General features: G+C 32.1%; 1 protein-coding gene across 1 annotated transcript in view; it reads left to right on the top strand.

Annotated features, from left to right (window-relative positions):
- Nucleotides 1-20,483, top strand: part of LOC129225266 (uncharacterized) — a 146,674-nt gene that overhangs the window by 123,731 nt on the left and 2,460 nt on the right. The window contains exons 5-13 of the mRNA XM_054859850.1: nt 1,080-1,226; nt 2,566-2,773; nt 4,430-4,624; nt 6,047-6,255; nt 10,680-10,792; nt 12,692-12,926; nt 14,408-14,676; nt 16,042-16,216; nt 20,295-20,318. Coding sequence (XP_054715825.1) covers nt 1,080-1,226; nt 2,566-2,773; nt 4,430-4,624; nt 6,047-6,255; nt 10,680-10,792; nt 12,692-12,926; nt 14,408-14,676; nt 16,042-16,216; nt 20,295-20,318 — 1,575 coding nt within the window. The remainder of the gene's footprint in view (nt 1-1,079; nt 1,227-2,565; nt 2,774-4,429; nt 4,625-6,046; nt 6,256-10,679; nt 10,793-12,691; nt 12,927-14,407; nt 14,677-16,041; nt 16,217-20,294; nt 20,319-20,483) is intronic.

Here is a 20,483-nt window from a genome sequence, read left to right as displayed (position 1 = left end):
TCCACAAAAACAAAAATGAGTTACTTCTAAAAATTGTACGAACTTTATGCAGGTAAAATAAAGTTTTATTTTTTTGGGGGGGGGGGGGGGCAGGGGGGGAGACACCACAAATTACCGCCCCGGATGACACCCTTGCTACCAACGCCACTGCTTATAATTTAAGACATGATTTTCCTTCTGCAGCATTTAGTGTAATAAATTTGTCTCATAGTGGAAATAATTTTGCATTTTGGGAAAAGAAAAAAAATAATTGCATAATAAAGAAATTTCCGAAATCTTCGAACACTCTGCATCCTAAAACGTTCCTATAAATAATACTTCTGAACTATAAAAGTCTTTCGGCAGTGAAAACAGCTTTCAGTAATTTTGGGAAAGTTGAAGATTAGATCTGAAGATAACAATTTTCGGGTTTAATTTGTGAGACAACCAATGGCGAAATCAATTTAAAAGATGCGCGTCAATCTAGTATATTAACTATGATAATGGTGTAGCTATGATGTGTTTGTTGAGTATAAGTTGAGTATCGTGGGTACGACAACTAGGTAACTACAAGTTTAGAAGAACAGAATGTTTCACTTTTGTTGAAAGTTTTTTTTTTTGGGAGGGGGGGGGGGAGAAAATGAACCTAGTTGTTACCTAGTTGTAGCATACTCCCACGATGTGCTTCTACCATTGGGTTTCGTCCCTGCTCGTCCCGCTCGGCCCCCGCGCTGAGTGACGATTGATGATTTTAATGCTTTTCAGTGTGTCAGGACATCCCTGGATATCCTCAGAACATCCTGAGGACTTGATGTCTGGCACCTTATATCCGACTTTTTAAGGTTTAGAGGAGAGAGACAGGGCGGAATTGCGTCCTCTGGATGTCCTGTATCTAACGATACAGTATTGACTGTAGACACTGCAGGTCCGGAGGAGACAGGGTTGCAGACACACAGAGAGGCGTATGCAGATTTTAATAATATGGACTATAGAATAGTAATGCTGCGTGTGAATAAATAAAGACAAATCAAGGAAGTTAGGAATTCAAAGCTTTCAAGGTTGTGAAGTTTTCAAATGATACACATTTTTTTCAATTTCAGCTCTCGAAAGAAAGAGAAGCAATGGAACAAGAAAAATGGAGCATATTAAAACGTGCTCGTGATGAGGCAGAACGGGCAGTGCTGCTTTGCACGCAACTGGGACTGAAAGATCAACACATTAAAGAGCTACAGGATGAATTAGCCATTGTAAGTTATATTTGCTAGATGTTCGCAAATGTTTGTGAGAAAATAGGGGAAATTACAATACCCTACACAATAAAACTGTTTACTGATGCATTACTGCCTCCACTCATACCATTCGTAGTGTTCGAAAAGAATATACAAATTTTACTGATACAGTAAACTCCCGATTATCGGTCGGATTATCCGTGGGTCTTTTCATATTTTTTTTAAACATTTTTAAAGGTCATTAAATGTTTTTTGAAATTATGATTGTGTAGCTGTTCGTTTTTAGCTTTAACAAATTTATATGGGTCAATCCATACAGGTTCAACGGATGGGTGCGCTCGACCATTTTTAATTTTTTTGAAACTCATATCCCTAAAAGCTGCACATGAAAGATGTTTAAAACCACATTTATTTCTTCTCTAAACTAGACCTTTTATTTTTTAGAGGTCATCAAAAGTGGTTTTCGTAGTCAAAAATGGAACTTTTAGACTTTTGCATTTTGGCCAAAAGCTATTTGAATTACTTTTATGACAGTTAATTTTACGCTTTGAGGTTAAAGTGTATAAGATGATAGTTTTACTTGCTGAGTTACTTGGCTGTAACTTAATAATTAAAATAATGGCAATAGATTAAAGTTCAAGGTCAAATGCAAAAACTTTACTCATTTCAAAGGGGGATAACTCGCGTAGGGGACGGAAACACAAAATAAAATATGGTAAAAACTATTCACCGGAACCACGCTAATACAAATATGTAACTGTTTCTGTGCGTTTGTTTACCCTTTATAGATTACAGCTCCTCAAAAGTCGGAAAAATGACAAAAATGACATTTTTAGACCCCTATAAACCAAAAGGGGATGAAATTAAAAATAAAATTTCTTATCCAATTGAATATTCCATTCAAGTGTTATACATACTATATATATTGTTTTGTGTATTTGTTTTGTAAAAAAGATACAGGTCTTTGAAATTGAGTAATTTGCTAGTTAATTCACACACTAAAACAAATAAAAAGTGAAAACTTCATTGCACCCTCTTAAATTAGGTATATTGTGCTGTATATAATATATTATACTGAAAAAACATATTGTATGTATAAAAATAGTTATTTTAATTTGATAACTTAGAAATATTTGGACATGAATGAGTAGTTCATACTTTATTGACAGCTTAAGTAGCTAATTTTTCAGCTATACTGATAATCTACACACAAATTTTCAATACATACAAACATACTCTCTGTACATTGACTTATGTAACTGTTCTTAAACATATGCAAAAACATTATCAACATAAAAAAGAAAAGAAATGTTGCTGAATACTTACATGATCATAATGTGAAGCTATAATGTTCTAGCTTCAGGAGAAGCAAGCCTCATCTGCCATTGATAATCATCAGAGTAACGGCTATGGAAGCCCTGGTTCCAGATCTTACAGAGCTACGAATGGCATTGATTCTCATGGTACACCAACTCCAACTCCAGGATCAGAAGCTACTACATCACCATCTTTTTCAGGTACACCAACAATATCGGCAAGGTATGCTGAGCCGGCCACTGCTCAAGGTAAAAAAATTAACTGTTTAATTTCATTGAATCTGTTTATTGTTGACAATCTAATTTGAAAAAAAAAAAAAAAATACATACTAGGAAAAAAAAAAGCAAAATTCGAAATAATTGCTTGATTTATATGTAAAGGTTAATATTTTTGTAATCGTGTTTGTCGAAATGCTATCTTTGGAAGTTAGATAGTTTTTCTTTTTTAAAGAATACTAGTTGCATTACCCGACTTTGCCCGGTCTACCTAGAAAACAAAAATGTGATAAGTGACGCATATTCAACAATCAGGCTTAGATAGAAGGAAATAAATAAAAAAAAACGTCATGCAAAATTTCCCTTCCAAACAATGACGACAGATATTAAAATACTCTTAAGAATTTTAATTTTGAGAAAGATGGATTTAAAAAGCGTAACCATGGAAACACAAAATAAAATATGTTTAAGAAATTAAAATGTGAAAGATGGAAAGAAACAATGGATTCAAAAAGCGTACCTGAGGAAACGTGAAAATAAAATGGTTAGCAACTTGAATTGAGATGAGATTTTTCAAACTTGATTTAAAAAGGCTAGCAACTTTTTTTCCTTTGGAGATAAAAGCTTAGTTTTTCAACCATAGGTCGAGATCTATCTAGAGTAAAATATGTCGCTTTTTCCAATGGTGTCAAAAGGAAAACTGGGGCAAATCCTTCACTTTTTATTAATAGATTTAATGAAGAAAGTAGTGCCTAAATTTCAGCTAAAAACGCAAATAACTCCTGCCATAATTAAGTTAGAGCATTGAAAGAAATTACGCAGAACGCGGAAAATTCTACCCTTTCCAATGATATTAATATGTGCAAGTAATTTTTCACCCCCATATTCGGAAGTTTATGGGAAAATTGGGCCTAAATTGAGATAAAAAAGAACTATTTATCGATTTGTTTTCGAACCGGTCTGCAAACCTTCCCGGTGCTGAAAGATATTCTGAAAATTTCAGCGAAATTGACCGGCTAGTTCTCCAGTTTTGCGCGTTTACACAAACAGACGTTCTTTGGAAACTTCATTTTACATTATGTAGATATTTCTGCTCAAAGTACAATTAGTTTTAATAGAATTATTCATAAAATTCAACCAAAAAACTCCACACTACTAATCTTGAAGAATCACTAATAAGTCGCAAAAAAGTTTCGAAATTGCACTGCTGATTCTGTCGATGCCCAGACAATGAATGAAAACAAATTATGTTTTGCTTCTCGCCTGCAAAATGTAATTATTTAAAGTCAGTAAATGTAAAGTTTATAATTAATCCTCGAAGAAAGCATTCGAAATATGCATTAAGTCAATGAGTATTTAAAGCTCAAAAATACTTAAGTGCCCTAACCCGAACACAATTTTGAGGTATCTAATTACACTTACGCCACGCGAACATTTAACATAAAAATTTATTTCATTTATTTTCTGCATTTTGATCTTTATCAGACTTTGTTGCCAGTTAAAACAAATCGTTTGTTTTATTAGTTCAAAAAGTTACTGTTGAAATGTATTAATAAAAAAATATTTATGCAAAAATAATGTTAAATAATAGTTTTAAAAAAAAACCTACTGCTATGTATTTTAAAGTTATAATTTATGTATGATTAACTCACTCTAGATATAATTGTTTATTTTTTTTTTAAATCCCAGGGTCAGATTCGTCTCCAAGTCACAGACCAAGTCTATTGTCACGTTCTGCTGAAGACATTTTTAATTCCTCCATAATGGGAGGAGTAAATAGTGTCAAGAAGAAAATTAAGGAAAAGAAAGGAACATGGGGATCTATTTCACGAGTATTTTCTAGAAGTAAAAGGAGAAAAGCCTTAGATCCTGAACTTTTTGAAAGTAAAATGTATTTTATTAGGGCGATTCTCGACAAAATGTCTCGTGCATAACGCTAAGTTTTTTTTTATTTTATTCAAGTAACTATTAACTAAATATGAGATTAACTGTTATGCTTTGATAGTATATTCAAGCATGCATTTTTCCCCAACAGCATTATTTTTTGAAGCCTCTGGTTAGCAGGAAAAAATAAAAAATAAGCGTTATGCACGGGAAATTTTTTCGAGAATCACACATTATTTCAAAATTGATTTTTGAGTGTTACTAACCAAAAAATCACAATAAATGAATAAATAAAAATAAGAGCGTTTTTTGATTGATTTGGTAAGTTGACGATAAAAATACTTCAAATAACTTTAAAAAAAAAAAAAAAACATTTTAAACGGTTAATATTATTCAAATTTCGAAAAACATTACAAATGCATGTTTTGATGTTATAAAGAGGCTTTTTCAATGCAGATAAGTTTTGTCCTTGAATTCAACGAGAGGCTTCTTTGTAATGTTGATTTTATCATTTCATGTTTACTACAAAATAATTGTATTGAATATTCTATTTTCTTAGCTTATTTTTTATTACTTTCTTCTGTACATAATATACAGAAGAAAGTATTTCCCTAAAAGCTGCCATATGCAACCCGCAGTTTTAACAGTGTATACTTTTATACTTATTGATCCGAAGGAATAAGCATCTTTTTTTTTTTAAATTGATTCGGATACTCAATATGCAGGGGGTGAGCATAAAGTCTTGCCATGGTTATAAAAATTTATTACACAATAACCGTTTGACATAATAATTTAAATCTAGTGCTGTTACATAGGTTAGTGTTACTAGTTTTGTGTGTTGAAACATTTCCGGATCGGTGGATTGAAAAGGATGGTCCAACATCCTGGCCACCCTGCACTCCAGACAATTACTCCCCTGGACTTTTTATGGGACTATATCAAGGACAGAGTCTTCGCCACACCAGTTGCTGACGTTGACGAACTAAAGGCTAGGATAAAAGCTGCTGTGGGTACTGTGACAGAACGCATGTTACAAAATATTTGGCAGGAACTGGAATAGCGCTTCAACATTCTCTGAGCTAGCAAGGGGGCACATGTACTAACGGAAGCGATCTTCAAAAAAAAAAAAAAAACTGGTAACACTAACCTATGTAACAGCATTAAGTTTAAAATTATTATACAGGTATCAAACGATTGTTCTGAAATTATTTTTTATACTTGGGGCAAGACTTTATGCTCACCCTGTACATATCAAAACTTGCCAGTATTCCATTTACGAGGTGAAAAATTTCTATTCTGTGTGTGTTTCATCAGACAGGCAATGATCTTTCCATTCTTGTAGTTGTTGCTTCTGTCTATTTCATTTCTTCTTCAGCTGCATTTCAAAGTCTAATTGATACTTTTCGCCTTCCTTCAATTTAGATAACCGTGCTTCATGGTCCCCTAAGGACAGCGTCTGCTCAAGTCCGATGAACGAGGAAAGCTACATGCAAAAGTTGCGCTTGCTGGAGGAAACGCACGGCACTCCTATGCAACACTGGAGAGCTGCCACTGTTCTCGCTTGGCTCGAGATCACCATGGACATGCCCCAGTATGCAACTCTGTGTGCGGAAAACATTAAGAGTGGAAAGGTGATTATTTCTCATTCAAGAACCTATTGAAAAGCCAAATAAATGAACTAGTTAAAGTCGCCTTTTTCAATGGATTTTATTAAGTTACTAGCGGTACCAGCACGGCTTTGCCCGTAGTAGAAAATTAAATGGTCATTTGTTTCGCCTGTATATTTACAAAAAAATGGGAAATTAATTTCTTGCCATTTATGTTATTTTAATTTGCTTGTCCATGTTATGGTAATTTGCTCGTTCATGTTATGGTAATTTACTCATCCATGTTATAGTAATTCGGTATGGTAATTTCGGTATTGCTACAGAGGAATTAAATCCACTAATGGTGACTTAACAATTGGAATAGAAAAAGAACAAAATCGAATTTTCGAAAAATCGCTTCGAGGTGCACACTCCATGCTAGTAACTAATTTTCTACCATATTTCATGAAAATCGGCCGAACGGTCTAGGCGCTATGCGCGTCACAGAGATCCAGACATCCTCCGGACACCCAGAGAGACTTTCAGCTTTATTATTAGTAAAGATTGCGGCCTTATTGTTGTCTGATACCTCTTAAAATCAGCACATCATTTTTTTAGTGTGGAAAGTTTGTGTTATTTTAAAATTATTGTGAAAATTAAGTTCTTGAATAGATGCAACATATGATATAGAGTAGGACTACGATTAACTGAAGTGATCGAGACTGAACCATCTTTTGGTTAATCAACGTTTCTGGATAAAAAGATACTCAGAAATGGCTGTCAGAAGACAGCAGAAACTTCAACTTTGATTTCAAACCATGTTTTCACATTTAAAAAATAACTACTACATCTGATGTTTTTAAATATAGTACTATAATTATTAGCACATTTGCTCAGTAAAAGTCACCGGAGCCAGAAAATGTATTTGCTCAGTAAAAGTTTTAGTTAATTCTGCTCTTAATAATACAATCGATTAAATATCTTTTCTTCTTGAACTTTAAGCATAAATATGTGGTTACAAATGAATGTTTAATAAAACGACACTTTGCTTTCACATTCGACCGCTTTCACATTTTATGGGATTAAAAAAAAAAGAAGAATTTTATGTTCAAAAAATTTACAAGAGTTTAAGAAAAAGAAATGCAGAAGTGATAGAAATGTGTGAATAATTTGTGTCTGCAGTAGAAATGGTTGCCTCCAGTGACCCTGAAGTAATATTCTTTACTTAACCAAAAAAATAAAATAATAAATAAATAAATGAATAAATAAATCAGTAAACCGACTTCGGTTAAACGGGGTTCCGATTTAAAGAGTTTCAGATAATCGAGGTTCTATTGTACATATCAAAAACAAGTAGTAATTCCTAGAAGCACAGCGAGGGCGTCCGCTGCTTAAAACACCCGCCAGAACCATTGTATTTGCTAATCCTCGTTTGCTAATACTATTTACTCGTAAGTTCTGAATAACCAGCTCACACTAGAAGAAAGTTCTGTCTTGCTATGAAGCCCGCCTTGACACGAAGTTTCCATCTGTTTTTTTTAGGAATTTATTTTTGATTATTTGGCTCCATATTTGCAAAAATAATTCTTAATACCGAACGAAAATAATCGGTTGTTTGGAAGGTTACACGGTTAAAAAACTTAGTTTTCCATTCTTAACAATTAATACATCACGGATCAGCTTCGCGGGACATATATGGTCCGCAGGCAGAATTGAGCACCACTGTTCCAAAATCTTTCATTTCCTTAAGGAGGTATTAAAAATTTGAAAAGCACTTTCGTTGTATGTTAACGCTCAAAATTAAATGAATTCTGTAAAAGTTGTTTCTGTGTTATTGCAGTATCAATGCAGGGAAAACAACCTGTCCCGCTACGATGCAAAGAAATAATTTTTTTTTCTAAGTACTTGAAATGATATCAGGTTTCATTTACTTTTAAAAGTAACTCATCATATTGACCCGAACATTTTTGGTTGTATTTTAAAAACAATTCGAATTAAATATATTTCTTCAGGAAACTAATTTACTTGAAAGCAAATTCAGAAATACAAAAATGTGCAGCTGATTTTTTGACCCGTGTGTGTATCTCCACACATCGAAAGTACGAGAGATATTGTGCTAAGGAGAAAGAATAAGAGTGGTTTTTTCCATTTGGAAAAAAAAAGTAATATAAATAAAATTAAAATGTCAAATAAACACATTTCTTAAATACATAATTTATTAATCAGTGCTGGATTATAGAATATTCGGAAGGTTACAGAACTTAGTTTTCAATCATCTTCGCGGAGCACATATGGCCCGCAGGCAGTAAGTTTGGCAACACTGTTCCAAAGCCTTTCACTTCATTAAAGAAGCATTAAAATTTTGAAAAGCACTTTTCGCGTATGTTAGCGCTCAAAAATAAATGAATTCTGTAAAAGTTGTTTCTGTGTTATTGCAGTACCAATGCAGGGAAAACAACCTGTCCCGCTACGATGCAAAGAAATAAATTTTTTTTCCAAGTACTTGAAATGACATCTGGTTTCATTTACGTTTGAAAAGTAACTCAAAATACTGACAATTATGTTTAAGGGGAGTCGGTACCCTCTATACCGTCAATGTTAATTTTCACAGGTTCATGTACCTTTTTCTGAAAATCTATTGAAGATACAACTATGAATTTTTTTCTTTACTTTAAATAGACTCTTTTCTCTATACTGAAGAAACATTTTATAGAAAGAAAGATTAGTTTTTTTAAAATTGTATTGTGTAAGTCACAGTATTTTTTTCAAAAAATGCCATTTTGAAATACGAAATCAGCTCTATAAAAATATTTTTGAAATATAAGAAAAATTTTACTTCAGTATATGCAATTAGATGTATGGAATAGGTGGTAAAAATTTCAAAGCCTAACACAATGTAGTTTCTGAGAAAAAGGAACATTTAGTTTCAAAAATACCTTTTCGAGATATTGCAATTTGAAAGGGGAAAATCATAATTTATGAAAATATGTTTACATTTTTTTAAAGCTTATTTTAACTTATTTCTAATATGAGCACGATAAAGAAGTTTATATCATTAAAAAGGTAATGAAATGGAGTTTCAAAATATATTAAAATAAAAATAAATCGAATTTTTGAAAGTATTTAGGATACTGACTCCTCTTGAAAAATCTCCCGATGTCCCTTTATATGAAAAACTATTAATATTGCTCTTAATTTCAAAAAATACCTCCCACTGCTTCAGTCATAAAATCGACCATGAATTCAACAATTAATGTTTTGAACAGCATTATACAGCATATTTCTTGGTGTTGTCCGACAATATTCATAGTTTGGTATCTTTTATCATCCGATAATGAGATTTGAAAATCCGGGGCAACGTTTTTAGGCTCCGACATCGTAGCAGTCTGCTAATCGCTGTAATTTCTTTTTGAAATTCTCAATAAATATAGGAGTAAAAGTCAGTTGTTACCTCTATACATATATTTGGAATCCCAAAATCCGGAAAACCCGAAATCCGAAACTTTTCCCCTTAAATATTATTATTATTATTATTTCACTTTTATAAAAGTTCGAAAGCGGCAATTACTAGTTGAAAACACAGTACTTTCAGTCAACTCTTTTTTTAAACATTTTTGTTTTCGATGCCATGTGTTATGCACATATAAGCAATTAATTGTGCAGCAATCTTTTAACATCCACTTTCGATCAACAATAATTTTTTTTCCTTCTCATAAATATGTAATATAAAGCCTATTGAACAAAAGTACAAAATTATTTTTAGTAAAAATATGATTTATTTATTGCATGGATCGGCTCATTACATAAATAATAAAAAGCAACAACTGCAGACTATAAGCCGCTGCAAATTATTTCAAAATTTTGTTTTAGCATTACGAAGTGTACTTTTCATATTGATCAAAAAGTAATAATAATAATTAGCAGGAACATTAGCAAAACCAGGAAAAACGTGGCAAATACAGCACGACAGAAGAGTTTTCATTATTTTTTTGCGGCAGAATCGAAGATCCGGAAAGGTTGCAGTCTCGAGAATTCCGGATTTGCTGTCCTCTATACTGTACATTCAACTATTCCATATATTATGGAGCACTAAAATCTTGAAAGATCTTTGAATTAATTGATTTTTTTAAAATTTAATAAAAAACTTTTATGTAATTTTCTTCTTTTTTTTCAATTGTAATCTGAATTTAAATTTTGATTTATCATCGATTAAACAGCTAATTTTTACCGAATTAATTAAAACTCTTTGAAACTTACGTGGTGAAATAAACATTTATGATATTTAAGAGGTACAAAAAAAAAAAATTCTTTTCCATAAAGTAACATTCCCTTAATAAACAGTCTTTCAAGAATGTGTCAGCTGAAACTCAATTCTAATCCTTTTCCACAATGTTTACAAAGTCATTAGTTTCATCATTTTATTGCTGTCATTGGACGAGCTTTTAATAAGAATACTTTAATGATCTCAGGTGTTACTTGAACTTTCTGAATCAGAGCTAGAGGAAGGTCTTGGCATCAGTAACGTCATGCACAGGCGGAAACTACGATTAGCTATCGAAGAACACAGGCAACCTTCCTTATGGTAAGACATAGAGATTTTGAAAAGTTTGTTAAGTTGAATTGATTATCTCATTTTTTCTGCACATTTCTGTTTAGAAAAACGATAAACGGAGAAATCATTGTTACATGTCTCATGGCGCACATACTCCAGTGAAAATTTCGCAGGGTTGGAGATCTGATTTAAGAATGAGTTCTATTGCATGAAATTCCTTATTTAAGTGAAGAGATATAGTCTAAAAAAATAAAATAAAACATTGTCATGATATTGCAAGATTAACCTTTGCGCATCATCTTCGAACCAAAGACCCTTGTCACAATACAATTATTTGAAGTGCAGTAATATTCAGAGCATTAATTTTCACTTCTGTGGTAAGATATGGTTCAGGGGCGAAGTGGACTGAAGTAGAATTTTCTGAAGACAGTGAAATTTTTGGAAACTATGAAAAAGCACCCCCCCCCCCTCTCCCCGTTAAAACTCTGCAAATATGCATACACAAATCATTGAAAAAATTGAAAGTAAAAAAAATAGATTTTTTTTTTTTTTTTTTTTACATTTTTTAGTTTTAGAATGTTGTGAGCTCTAAATTTTCGGAAACGGCAACACAAAATTTTTGGATCACAGAAACCCCTGATATATGGTTGTTGGTTTTTTAAAACAGAAACTAAAAACATATTTTCAAAATGCAATTAAAAACATATAATAGTATCTATGAAGCAATTCAAATATGTTTTGTAGTTTGCAAAAAACTCATCTTCATAGTTATCATGAAAAATTAATCTCACAGTATGAATAGTAAGCTTAAGTTTTATATTCGTTTTCCTGTACATGATCAGTGCTGTAGTCATAAAAGTTGCTGAAAGTATACTGTATATAAATGGAAGGTTAAGAGGTTTACGTTGAAACTTCAGAAAAAAGATGGCGGGTAACTTAGTTTAAAATGTAGAAAATAGGGACTAAGGATCTTTATTTTTCTTAAAATGCATACCATACAACAAGGCAATGTGTATATTCGTCTATTAGTTATGATAAAATTATGATACATAATAAAAAAACTAATGAGAATTAAATTAGAAAAATAGACATTTATGATATATCAGATTTATGTTAAATCTGATAAACCATAAAAAATATTAAAATAAAGTATGAAATATTAGATTCAGTGAAATCAGAAGTTATGTACTATATTTTGATAGAAACCAGAAGCTATACTCCGTATACCATCCAATACAACCCTGTACATGATTAAAACTGGTGCAGGTGCAGTAGACAGCAGGGAGGAGGGTGATCTAAAAGAAGTGCTAAAATTTTGAAACTGTACTAATAAGTCCTTCATTGTACACGTCTTTAAATGTATCTTATCATTTTGGTAATTTCATGTGAGGCAGTGAGAAGCAAAGGGATGTAAGTGGCAAAATTAAAAATTTGGAGATAACCAGTACATATGGTAGGTGAACCTCTCCTCTGTCTTGGGGCAAGAGATGGTACTAGTAGCCCTGGTAGTTGCTGCTATTATACAGCATGATTTAGAAAAGAAATTTCAATGAAAGCCTAGCTAGGATGTTATCTTTTAATGCGTTTTACTCAAAACTTGAAAATGTCTACTTTGCTTTTCGCTGCCTCATTTGTATCTTATCATTTAGGGAATTTCATGTACGCTTTTTAATACGAGCATTGCTATAAAATTCCAATTCCTTTTACTTGTACTGCCAAGTATTAGAACTCATTATTATCCTGAATAACCACTAATGAAATTGCTCTAACCAGTCAATCGGTGGAAAAAATATTTTCTTTTTAAACTGGTATATTTTCTTCAGATAAAGTTAAATTTAGAATTTCTTTCAATTTTGAATTAAGTGTCATGAATATTTGTTTATTCGAGATTTTAGTATGTACTGACAGTATCTTTTTCTTTGTTTTCAGTCGATATCCAAAAATCTGTCTAATGACTCATTCATGGGTAGTGGAGGAATGGCTGCCCAGCATTGCTTTAACGTGCTATTTGCCAAGTTTCTCGGAGCATTTAGTGGATGGGCGAGTGCTGGACACTCTTACCAAAAAAGATCTGGAAAAACATTTTGGCATTACTCGGAAATTTCACCTGCTGAGTATCATGCATGCAATTCAATTATTACGAATCCTCAGTTTTGATAGACAAGTAAGAATTCAATTTTGTTGTTTTTGAATGTCATGTTTTAACTTTTTGGCTATTATCTCCCAATTGCAATACCAATTCACTCGGGCTTATTTCACCTTTAGTTAGCCATATGGCATTAAATATTTGAAGATAAAGTATCTCAAAATGTTATTGGTTGCTACAGGTGGGAGTTACAACATTAATGACCAATGGTTTTAACTGTATAATCATAAAACTTGTTTAAATGTTGATTATCTATATATATATATATGTAAGAACCGCCGCTCGGTTCTTATTACGAATCTTGTTGCAGTGTTGTGCCGTGATAATCCACCACGTAGGAAGAGGACAAAGCTACATTCACAAATCACATCTTTATTTTTACATGGAATATAACAGCAGGAACTTCTCTTCACTAACCCACTTGTTTAGTTGTGCCACGATTTTTATATAGGGAATATCATTAAAAGGTTACAGATAATTATCCCTCGATCATGTGATCGCACGTGATCTATATAGGAGGAGCAGATTGCAATAACGAAATATTATTGGGCTTTGCACCACAGACAGAGGCTGGCTTAAGTCTGGAGGGAAAAAAAGTGTCTGGTAGGTACTTTAAGGGGAATCTCATCTGAGCCCAGAACATAGCCATATATGGTATGAGAAGCATTTAAGTGTGTAATAAATAATGTCAGTGACTCATACGCGCTGACATATAAGTGAACAGAACTTAATATGGAAAAGGCCTAGCAAAGGATTTTTCATATTACATATATATATATATATATATATATATATATATGTATAAATTTGAATAAATACCTTTGGGCTTGAAAAGTAAATCAAGTTCAACTGCACAAAATTACAAATTATTACAGACACATGATTTGGAAACAATTTTTCAATGCAAAATAGGTGAGCTTGTGAATGAAAAGGCATCCAACCAAAGAAAAAACATCTTTTGTCACATGCTTTTTTATCCAACTCACTTATTTTGCATTAAAAAATGGATTCCTTGTAACCCCAAAACATGTCTGCAGTAATCTGCAACTTTGTGCAATTAAACATTATTATTTTTTTTTACTAACCATTGTGTCAAATGAAACAATATTGGCTCCTCTGAGCAAAAGTAAGACATCAATAACAACTGTTCCACTTTTGAGTCATTCCCAGGGAGAAGCCATTATTTTGTCCTGTACATGACAGCTAAAACATTTCACAAAAAAAAAAAGTATAAAAAGCTAATGAAGACATTTTTTTGCTTAAGAAAAAAATTGCAAAATTTTGTAATTACTTTTTTAAATTATTAGTTTTAATTGAATATATTCACTGTTACATGTGGGACAAGATGGCCTCTTTTTTTTTTTGGTGGAATAGCCCATTTGCTCATATTTGACTGTTGCCCAGAGGCAACGATGTATGATGAGTTTTTTTTCTATTAGAATAATTCTCCCTATAATATACTTTTATCCATTATTCAATTTTTTTGTATTTAAATACAGGTTTTAGCTCAAAGGAGATTAAACAGTGAAAGTATGGATGTGGACCCTCTAGTGTGGACAAATCAAAGATTAATAAAATGGGCCATCAGTGTTGATCTCAGCGAATATGCAGATAACTTAAGAAACACTGGTGTCCATGGTGCGTTAGCAGTTCTAGAGCCTACGTTCACTGCTGATACTATAGCTACAGCTCTTGGAATACCAACATCTAAAAATATAATTAGAAGACATCTAACAACTGAATGGCAAAATCTTATTCAACCTGCCAGGTGAAAAATTAAGATATTTTGATCCTTTGAAAAATGCTTTTTAAGAATTGAATGTATAGTAGAGTCTCCAAAGTTCGAGGTTCCGCCTAATTAGAGGTGCTTACTTAATGTGTTTAGATACACTTTTTAGTTCAAAAAAAAAAAAGATTGTCATTAAAATCTGAAAATAGAAATCTTTTGCTAATGTTAAATTTATTTAACTACATACTGTAAATAATAAACACTGCATTGATAGGTTGGTGTCAACAACTCTCCTTAAGTGACACGTAATCTTCATTAACTACAAAATTTGAATTAAGAGATGCCTTGGAGATAATAACTTGATACATAAAATTTACATTAATGTGCCACAAAGAACGTGTAAACATGACTTTGGGAATAACTAATTGGAGTTAAAAAAGAAAGTTCACAACTTGACGCCGCACAAGTTGTGTACACCTTCTACAACTAACTGTTTTTGTGTCATAAGAGTTTCAGACATTCGCTCACAAATACATTGATACAGACATAGGTAATGACAAAACTCATTGAAATAGATTCGGGCACTATCAAAGCGTATGTTTGGTTGCCTAAAAATTTGCACACATTAATACGTACAAGACATCTTGGAAAAAAAGTCAACATTCGTTTGAAGGTAACTAAAAAGCGAAATTAATATGTTGGAGTTTCCGTGATAAATTTTTACAATACCTCTTTTTCTTTGTGCAAGGACGCAAAAGGTGCTACTCCTTATGCCATCGGAAAATTTTAATCTGGAAGAATTTTCCGGATAGTCCGAGTTTTCAATAATAGGAAGCGGCATGAGCGCCTATTACCTCGGATTTTCCAGACTCTACTGTACTTGGACAAATCTTTATGTTGCATACCCGGCAAAAAAAGTGTCACAATTCAAAAAAAAAAAGTGATATTTATTGGTTAGTTTTGGTCGTCAAAATTAGTAACAAGTTTTAAAGCTCGAAAATTTCTTCTAAATTATGGAATTTTAATGATGTATCACTATTGAGTCTATCGTTCTTACGCTACCTCGCTCCAGTTATGTAAACTAACTTTTTGCAAGCTGCGTGGCAAGATAGAGCATTAAATTTAGATTTTAAATCAATAGTTAGCACATTTTTCCACGATTTTGAGCTGTGTCACTTTCCTTGCCGCGGTGCGATATGTATTTTTCTTTATGTGTGCATTACTTTGAATTATAAGTTAGAACTTCCTTCAATGGTTTTAGTTATAATTAATTTATACAAAATACTTTTTTATTTTAATGTTTGAAACAAATACAAAAATTTGAAAAATGTCAGGAAGCAATGAATTTGATAGCAAAAATTTAGATTATGTAAATGCAGTAGTAAAATAATTTTTCCCTAATAGACTTTCTCTAGAATCTGAAAGTCTAGTTGCCAAAAAATCGAAATCAGAGAAGAGACTTTCAAGTGGCAGTAGTTCCATTTCACTGGTATCCCAAGGTCGAAGTGGCAGCAGCATTATGCCATCCTATACGAGACGTACCTTGGACCGGTACGACCGCAAAAGATCAAGTTGGAGGGTAAGTCACTCATGCTTTGAAGAATAGTGCATAATCTGAAATTGCTTATAATATACAGAATCTTATTGCCCCCCACCCTACACACACAACGCTAAAAGAATAGAGTTATACATTTGACATGTCTGTTTGGCTCCTAAACAGATAAACCTATTTTGATAATTCTTTCTTGCTTAATAGGTGACTTGATCGAGGTAATTTGTTCAAAAGTGATCTTGAGCGTTTGAAGGGCATTAGTTAAAAAACAAATAAGCTTTCTTTTGCAACTTTGGTCATGAACGCATATTTGCATATTTAAATTATTGGTACCAATCGAAACAATAAACTTTTCTAGCTCTGAACTTTGTCTGAAACTTCCAAATTGCATAGAACCAGAATTAAAACATTTTTTGGAAAAAAAATTAATTGAATTTGAATTCAAAGCCTTCAATGCGATTGATAACCTTCTGATTGTTGGCACACAATTGAAGAAAGCTTAATGATTTAAAATTCTAGCTTTTGCCTTTTTCCGTTTTGAAAACTTTTAATTGATTTTGATATAAAGTACGGCTTTTAAAAGGATATTCAATATTCCCTCTTAATTTTGTCTTCGCAAAAGTTGGCGAGGATCTCTTCACAAATGGTAATCTAATGAAAGAACAACGAAAGCAAAAATATTAATGAACAATCTGAAAAGATAATTTTAAGAAAATGTTTATTTTGTCATCATCAGATCAGTCGTTTTTATTATTAATTTCAATGATTATTTTTAAAGAAACCATGTGAAAAAATTTTAATAGTAGTTAAATATGTACAGTGAAACCTCCGAATAGCAGACAGTCAAGGGACTAGAAGTTTTGTTCGTTATTGGGAGGTGTCCGCTATTAGGAGGAACTACTTAATTTACCTTTTTCAAAATGGGCTGTTTTTCCCTTTGTAGAACACAATCGAAACAATTGCGAAAGGTTTACTACATTTTACGTCAAGTGTAATTAATCTTTTTTTTTTTTTTAATAAAGGTATACTGACTGCACACACTTGTCTTAAAAAGCATTTAATCAATTAAAGTAATCAGTTAAAACAGTTTGACATCTCTTTTTTGCATTACAAGCCTGTTTCTCAATATATTTATATCATTTACCTTAGCAAGTCCTTCAGTGTCCCCTTTGCTCAGGAAAAAGTTTTTCAATTCTTCACTGTATTTCAGTGCTTCCGAAAAGTCTCCAATTGTGCACAATTTTCTAATTTTGTCTTTATCTTTTAAAATTTCGCTGATTTGAGTTTTCCCAACTTGAAAACGATCGGCAAAACAACGCACACTTATTTTTTCTTTTTCGGGCAACATCCAAAACATTAATTTTTTCTTTCAATGTCAGTCTCTTTCTTTTAGTTGCCATTTTAAAACTCAAAAAATATTGTCACACAAAAAAATCAACTAAATCAACACGTCTTTAGGGAAGTTTGCAACTGCAAAGCTACTATTGCTGCATGAAAATTAGGTTCGCTTGCCTCTCACTTCATCTCAGGGTATGAATATCCCATTACCAACTGCGGCGGCGGTGATTCGGCAGAACAACCCCCCCCCCGCCCACACACATTTTTTTATGGTTAATTTATTTATTTTATCTCGAGTATCACTATTGCATGATTGACAGTTGACAATATGACCTTGAATATGGTCAAATCTTTTTCATGTCTAAAAATTAAACAACCCAACGAAACTACGGCGCCATAAAGCCGACTACAGGGTGGCGACAGGAACTTTGAAAAAAAGTTCCCTGACTTTTCCCTGATTTCCCTGATTAAGTTCACCAAATTTCCCTGATTTACATTACCAATGATAATGGTTTTCTTTCTTTGCTTTACTTGAAATCCATCGTATGTTTGTATAAAATGCAGTATTTTAAACGTTTCAAGTTATGTAAAGTTGTTGAACTAAAGATATATTTTTAAAAGATGCTACTTTTTTTAATAAAAAGGTTTAAAAAAAAAAACAAGACATTTTTTTTTGGGGGGGGGGGGGGGAATGACCTACAAAACAGTATATTAAATTTTTATACAATGGAAAGATTATAGAAAATTAAAAAAAAAAAAAAAACTTTACTTCCAGAAATTACTTAGCATAAGAATTTAAGAAACTATTAAAATTACTTTTAAAAACATTTGTATTTATGATAGTTCAAAATAATTTCAATTACTTTTCAGTTCTAAGTTTTCAACAATATAATAATTGTTGCAAGAATAACAAGTAATGGTGAAAGAATAGAAGTAATGTAGTTATTCTTATATAACTAATTAACATATTTATGCAAAACAGATGAAACCATTTGACAACCATTCATAGGGAGCTTTTCTCTAATCATGAACATAGGTTTTAATGAATGAATACAGCATTTTAACAATAAAAGAATAAAGATATTTTCTTAAGTACACAAGTTAACTCTATTTCAAATGATTTCAGTATGTAATGAGAAAAAATCTTAGATTGCTTTTGTAACAAACTTTGAAATGCAAGGGAAAAATAGGAAAAAAAAAGCAATTAGTTAATTTCAAAATATATAAAAGAAGAATACAACTTGGTTATAAAATTAAGGAATCACTAAAGTCTGAAGAAAAGAAAACCTTTATAATCTGCGGTGACAACAAATAGTATAATGGCAAAAAACAAAGTTTTTTTAATTGAAAGTTCAATTTTAGCAATTAAATTTAAAACGCGAAGTAATAACTCTTAAGCTTTTATAGTATTAATTCAAAAACCAAAGATTTCTTCTTGAAATCATGATTATAGTACGCTAATTACTTTGAGACAATGGAATAAAGGCAAAGGAGCTAAGGCATAATTGAAGGCTTCCTCTTTGCCTGTATGGTTGTTTATTTTACGTAGCATTGAAAGCGTAAAAGGAAATTTCAAGCTTTTGAACAGATAATTGGCGGAAAATGCGTAGGGAATTAAGAGTACTTAATTTTGCAAAGCAAAAAAAAAATTTTTCTTCAAAAAAATCAATTTTCCCTGATTTTTTGTTATTTTTTCAAAATTCCCTGATATTTCCCTGATTAATAAAGTTCCCTGACTTTTCCCTGATCTCCCTGATCTGTCGCCACCCTGGACTACTACCGGCGCCGGTCTGCTCAATTGCATCTCCCGAGAGCCCCAGTTAGAAAAAGCGCCCAATTTCCTCTTTTTTATCTTAACTTTTGAATAGTTATTGTGTACAAAATTCATTAAAATCTTAAGAAAAACGTACGTTTAATTGTTAGACTGACATCAGTTTTCACTTATCTGCTTCAATACTCTCAAAACTAGCCGTAACAAAACTATGACTTTTTTTTTCTTTTTCATTTTTTGCTGCCCGCAAAAAGTGCTATGTCTTTTAGTTCTTTTTTTTTCTGCCCCCTAACTTTTTTAAGCCCCAATCGCTGCCTCTGCCCATTACCACCCTTTTAATTCCAAGAAACAGTGATAAGGAAATGACGGGGGGGGGGGGGGGGGGTATCAGTTGTGGAGGATGAAAAGCTTTGTAAGGCAATCAATTAATAAGATATTCTGTGAAAAGAAAAAAAACCGGAAGTGCTACGATCGCAAGGGAACTTTTTTGTGAAATAACTGTCCGTTATTCAGAGTGAAATTACATGGGATGGCCTATATTGAGGGACTGGGACTTGCAAAAATGTCCGTTAATTAGAGGTGTCCGTTAAGGGAGGTTTCACTGTATTAGTAGAGCTATTCATTGCTTTTGCAGTAAAAAAAAATTAAATGCATAATGCATTTGCATTATAGATGATGCAAGAAATGTTTGATTCTGTTGTTTAATCTTCTAAATGTTTAGATGATGAATTCTATTTTTTATTTTGGAGATAGTACAAATACAGTGTAGATTTTTTTTTTTTTTTTTTTTAAATTAGCATTACTTATGAAAATTTGTTGAAATCTTTGCTACAAAGTTCAATTAACACAGAAATTTCAAACGATTATTATTTTTTTTTAAATGTTAACTCTAATGTTGCATAAGTATCTTTTAATTTTCTCTTTATTTGTGTTTATTCTTAATAAAAATATTTAATCATTGCATTTTTATATTCATTAATAAATTTCATTTTCCAGTTTTCTACCTGGAAAAGTTCTCAGGTATGTATTGCTTAGTATTTATTCCTTAAAACTCATTCTTTTGAATTAAATTGTATCGACTAATGTATCAAACATTTAAAAAAAACTCAGTTAAAGGGACTGACTCAAGTAACTGTTTAAATGCTTGAGGACTCAGATAGTTAATAGCATTAAATAATAATAAAA

This window comes from Uloborus diversus, chromosome 6 (genome assembly GCF_026930045.1).
Source record: "Uloborus diversus isolate 005 chromosome 6, Udiv.v.3.1, whole genome shotgun sequence".
NCBI classification, from domain to species: Eukaryota; Metazoa; Arthropoda; class Arachnida; order Araneae; family Uloboridae; genus Uloborus; species Uloborus diversus.
The sequence above is the reverse complement of the archived record's forward strand: the minus strand, read 5'-3'. Positions and strand labels throughout refer to the sequence as shown.